The sequence below is a fragment of the Lagopus leucura genome, unplaced genomic scaffold, assembly GCF_019238085.1.
Source record: "Lagopus leucura isolate 7727_CA_CO unplaced genomic scaffold, USGS_WTPT01 34453-0_obj-0_obj, whole genome shotgun sequence".
Taxonomy (NCBI): Eukaryota; Metazoa; Chordata; class Aves; order Galliformes; family Phasianidae; genus Lagopus; species Lagopus leucura.
This window is the reverse complement of record NW_024967655.1, coordinates 1,221-5,977: the sequence shown is the minus strand read 5'-3', so window position 1 is coordinate 5,977 and position 4,757 is coordinate 1,221. Positions and strand designations below refer to the sequence as shown.

Below are 4,757 nucleotides of genomic sequence, written 5' to 3'. Positions count from 1 at the left end.
CTGGGGGCCAGGGCTGTGCGTAGGGCAGCTCCATCCGTGGGGCAGCTGCAGCACCATCCTCTCTTGGTGTCCCTTGTAGAGGAGTGGGTCCGGCCGGTCATGAAGCGAGACAAGCAGGTGCTGCTGCACTGGGGTTATTACCCCGACAGGTGAGGGGTCCTGGGGGCCACTGCTCTGCTTTGGGGTGAAGGCGCGCGGCTGCAGCCGGAGCATCTGCTCGCCCGCTGCCTCTTATTGCAGCTACGACACCTGGATCCCAGCCAGCGAGATCGAGGCCTCTGTGGAGGACGCCCCGACGCCAGAGAAGCCCCGGAAGGTGATGAGGACCCTCAGCCCCCTCCCTTGCCCGCCATCGGTGTCCCTGACTTGCCTGCTGCCCTGCATGCAGGTCCACGCCAAGTGGATCCTGGACACGGACACCTTCAACGAGTGGATGAACGAGGAGGACTACGAGGTGTCTGATGAGAAGAGCCCTGTTGCCCGCAGGAAGAAGATCTCAGCAAAGACCCTGACGGATGAGGTCAGGGAGCGGCTTCCCCAGGAGGGGGCTCTGTCCCAGTGGAGGCTCCAGTCTGGAGCCCGTGCCTCATGACCCCCCATAGGTGAACAGCCCTGACTCGGACCGGCGGGACAAGAAGGGAGGCAACTACAAGAAGAGGAAGCGTTCGCCCTCACCTTCACCCACTCCAGAGGCCAAGAAGAAGAACGCAAAGAAGGGGTGAGCGGGACGGGGGGCTCGGGAGGGCAGCAGGGCCGGGGCTGTGCAGCCCAGCAGCGCCCACAGCGGGAGCTCCGCGCTTCACAGCCCCTCCACGCCCTACAACAAATCCAAGCGTGGGCACCGTGAGGAGGAGCAGGAGGACCTGACCAAGGACATGGATGAACCCTCGCCCGTCCCCAACGTGGAGGAGGTCACCCTGCCCAAAACAGGTGGGCGCTGGCAGCCCCCCCTGGGGGCACCGCATCCCTCAGCGCAGCGCTCAGCGTCTTCTCCCTGTGTCGCAGTCAACACCAAGAAAGACTCGGAGTCTGCGCCCGTGAAGGGAGGCACCATGACGGACCTGGGTGAGCGGAGCGGCTCTGGGCGCTGCAGGCGGCTCCTGGCGCTGCTGAGCCAGCGGTGCCCAAACTGCCCCCGCTGTGCTCTCTTCCAGATGAGCAGGAGGACGAGAGCATGGAGACGGCTGGCAAGGTGAGGCTGCGGGGCTGTGTTGGCCCTCAGTGTGTCGTCCCTTCTCCCGCTTCCTCCGATGACCCTTTTCCCATCCCGGAAGCCAGCGCAGGATGTCCAGCTGTTCTTTCCTTGTCCCTTGCTGGGGATGGAAAGGTCTCTCTCTGCCCTTTATGGCGGTGCTCCAGCCCAGGTCTTACGGGGTTCTGAGTGCTCCAATTTCACAACAGCTCTTCATTATCTGGACGATCCTTAAGGCTTTTTTTTTCCCCACACTGTGCTGCGATCCCACGGTGCTCACTGGGAGCACAGGGCAGCGCTCACAGCCCCGCCGCCCCGCAGGACGAGGAGGAGAACGGCGCCGGGAGCAAAGGGGAGCAGGCCAAGAACCCCGACCTGCACGAGGACAACGTGACGGAGCAGACCCACCACATCATCATCCCCAGCTACGCCGCGTGGTTTGACTACAACAGGTACGGAGCTGCCGAGGCTGCGGCTGCGCCCCCAGCACAGCGGTGCCAGACCCCCCTTTGATCTCGCAGCGTCCACGCCATCGAGCGCCGCGCTCTGCCCGAGTTCTTCAACGGCAAGAACAAGTCCAAAACCCCTGAGATGTGAGGCTCAGCCCCCCGTCCCTTCCGCCGCCCCTCGCCTCCCCGCGGCCGCCCTGACGGCCTCCTTTGTGCCCCAGCTACCTGGCGTACCGCAACTTCATGATCGACACGTACCGCCTGAACCCGCAGGAGTACCTCACCTCCACCGCCTGCCGCCGCAACCTGGCCGGCGACGTCTGCGCCATCATGAGGTGGGTTTGGGTTCGGCCCCACGGCGGCGTGGCGCCACACGGAGCCCCCTGACGCCCCTCTCCGCAGGGTGCACGCCTTCCTGGAGCAGTGGGGCCTCATCAACTACCAGGTGGACGCCGAGAGCCGGCCCACCCCCATGGGCCCCCCGCCCACCTCCCATTTCCACGTGCTGGCCGATACGCCCTCCGGTTTGGTGCCTCTGCAGCCCAAGACACCGCAGGTGGGTGCGCGGGGGGGGGGTCCCACTGTGTCCGCGTCCCGTCTGCCTTCCCTGGGTGCTGGGGGGGGGGGGGCTGAGCACAGCTTTGTCTGTGCCTCAGGGCCGGCAGAGCGATGGCGACGCCAAGACGGGCCGCAAGAGCAAAGAGATCGAAGACCTCGTCACCGAGTCGGTGAAAGGGAAGCCGGAGCTGGTAGGCGGCTACGTGGGGCGCGGCCCCCGCCGCTGGCCGAGGAAGGCTCCTTCCCTCTTCCCCCTCGCGCCCCGCATGCCGCCCTGGGGAGCAGGGACGCGGGGGGGACACCGTGACGAGATGGGGGCACGACGGCATCTCCGTTGCAGACGGATGGGCGGGGGGAGAAGGGGGGACGCGGCGTCCTCGTGGGCTGCGCCGTCCCCACCGGCCGCGTCCCCAGCATCCGCTCTCCTTCCAGCAGCAGACCTCGGCCTCGCAGCAGATGCTGAACTTCCCCGACAAGAGCAAGGAGAAGCCGGCCGACATGCAGAACTTCGGGCTGCGCACCGACATGTACACCAGGAAGAACGTCCCCTCCAAGGTGGGTGCCGCCCCCCCCTGCGCCCCCCACGCCGCACCGCGCCGCTCACCGCGCTCCCCCACCGCAGAGCAAAGCTGCCGCCAGCGCAACGAGGGAATGGACGGAGCAGGAGACGCTGCTGCTGCTGGAGGTGAGCCGGGGGTCCGGGATGCCGGCTTGGGATGGGGCTGAGCACGACCAGCCGGCCCCGCTGAGCGCCCCCCGCCCACCCCAGGCCCTGGAGATGTACAAGGATGACTGGAACAAGGTGTCGGAGCACGTGGGCAGCCGCACGCAGGATGAGTGCATCCTGCATTTCCTGCGCCTGCCCATCGAGGATCCCTACCTGGAGGACTCCGAGGCGTCGCTGGGGCCTCTGGCCTACCAGCCCATCCCCTTCAGCCAGTCTGGTAACCCCGTCATGAGCACCGTCGCCTTCCTGGCCTCCGTCGTCGACCCCCGTGTCGCCTCCGCTGCTGCTAAATCGGCGCTGGGTAAGGGGGCCTGGGGGGGGGGGGGCTGCAGGCTGGGTGGGCGCCACACGGGGGGCAACGGGTGTAGAGGGGGCCGGGCAGCAGCAGCTGCTGGGGGCTGTGGGGCTGAGGGGGAGCTGCACCACGGCTGTTGGGGACAAGGGGGCTGGCTGGGGGGGCCGCCCCCCTTTGCCCCCCGCCCCGGTGGCTGACAGAGCGCTGCCCCAAACGCAGAGGAGTTCTCCAAGATGAAGGAGGAGGTGCCCACGGCGCTGGTGGAAGCTCACGTCCGTAAGGTGGAGGAGGCTGCCAAGGTGACGGGCAAAGCCGACCCCGCGTTCGGGCTGGAGAGCAGCGGCATCGCCGGCACCGCCTCGGAGGAGCCGGAACGGATCGGTACCGGGGGGTGGGGGGGTCTGCGGAGAGCTGGGTGCAGGTGCAGGGGGTCACCTTGTGCTTTGTCTGCCCCAGAGGAGAGTGGTGCGGAGGAAACACGCGCAGAGACGGCGCCAGTGGAGGAGAAGAAGGAGGTGAAGGTAGCGGGGGTGGGGGGTCCGGGGGGGTCGGGATGAGACCTCACATGGGGACAAACCGCTGCTGGACCCCCCCCAGGAGCCACGTGACAGCACTGCTGAGGAGGAGGTGAAGGAGAAAGTGGGGGACGTGGCCAAGAAAGAGGAGGAGAAGGGCAAAGAGCCTGAGGGCGAGAAGGAGGCGGAGAAAGGCGACGGCGCCAGCGGGGGGGGGGGGGGGCGGGGGGGGGGCGGGGGGGGGGGGAGCCCCTGTGGCTGCCCCCCATGGACCGCCCAGCTGCCCCACACTCCAGGGGAGCTGGAGAAGGAGAAGGAGGCGAAGGAGACGCAGGAGGAGACCCCTAAGGAGCCACCAGAGCCCGAAGCTGAGCGCAAAGCCAAAGTGGAGCGCGACATCGGCGAGGGGAACCTCTCCACTGCTGCTGCTGCTGCGCTGGCGGCCGCTGCTGTGAAGGCCAAGGTGAGGATGGGGAGGGGGCTGGGAAGGGGGGGGGGGGGCTGTGAGCTCCCATCCCATCGCATCCCATCACATCCCTGCAGCACCTGGCGGCCGTGGAGGAGCGCAAGATCAAATCTCTGGTGGCTCTGCTGGTGGAGACGCAGATGAAGAAACTGGAGATCAAACTGCGGCACTTTGAGGAGTTGGAGACCATCATGGACCGCGAGCGGGAGGCGGTGAGGGGGGAGGGGGGGGACTGGGGGCTGCAAAGGGGGGCTGCGCCGCGCCGCCCCGCTCACCCGCTGCCCCCTTCCAGCTGGAATACCAGCGGCAGCAGCTGCTGGCCGACCGCCAGGCCTTCCATATGGAGCAGCTGAAGTACGCCGAGATGCGCGCCCGCCAGCAGCACTTCCAGCACCTGCAGCAGCAGCAGCAGCAACAGCCCCCCCCGCTGCCCCCCGGCGCTCAGCCTCTGCCCGCCGCAGGAACACCCCTGGCCCCCGCCGCCCACCCGCTGGCAGCGCCGCCCACCCCGGCCATGGTGGCCCCCGCTGAGCCGGGGGGGCAGCTGATGCCTGG

At 67.9% G+C, this 4,757-nt stretch overlaps 1 protein-coding gene across 1 annotated transcript in view; it reads left to right on the top strand.

Moving 5' to 3' along the window:
* Window positions 1-45: 45 nt before the first annotated feature.
* Window positions 46-4,757, top strand: part of SMARCC2 (SWI/SNF related, matrix associated, actin dependent regulator of chromatin subfamily c member 2) — a gene marked incomplete at its 5' end in the record, with an annotated part of 5,913 nt that continues 1,201 nt past the window's right edge. Inside the window, 21 exons of the mRNA XM_042893968.1 lie at window positions 46-149; window positions 241-316; window positions 389-520; window positions 603-718; window positions 806-930; window positions 1,006-1,065; window positions 1,155-1,192; window positions 1,514-1,644; window positions 1,714-1,785; window positions 1,863-1,976; window positions 2,044-2,197; window positions 2,298-2,390; window positions 2,632-2,754; window positions 2,822-2,884; window positions 2,969-3,227; window positions 3,441-3,602; window positions 3,678-3,742; window positions 3,819-3,939; window positions 4,024-4,199; window positions 4,280-4,414; window positions 4,495-4,757. The exon at window positions 4,495-4,757 is cut by the window's right edge and continues 8 nt beyond it. Coding sequence (XP_042749902.1) covers window positions 46-149; window positions 241-316; window positions 389-520; window positions 603-718; window positions 806-930; window positions 1,006-1,065; window positions 1,155-1,192; window positions 1,514-1,644; window positions 1,714-1,785; window positions 1,863-1,976; window positions 2,044-2,197; window positions 2,298-2,390; window positions 2,632-2,754; window positions 2,822-2,884; window positions 2,969-3,227; window positions 3,441-3,602; window positions 3,678-3,742; window positions 3,819-3,939; window positions 4,024-4,199; window positions 4,280-4,414; window positions 4,495-4,757 — 2,582 coding nt within the window. The remainder of the gene's footprint in view (window positions 150-240; window positions 317-388; window positions 521-602; window positions 719-805; window positions 931-1,005; window positions 1,066-1,154; window positions 1,193-1,513; window positions 1,645-1,713; window positions 1,786-1,862; window positions 1,977-2,043; window positions 2,198-2,297; window positions 2,391-2,631; window positions 2,755-2,821; window positions 2,885-2,968; window positions 3,228-3,440; window positions 3,603-3,677; window positions 3,743-3,818; window positions 3,940-4,023; window positions 4,200-4,279; window positions 4,415-4,494) is intronic.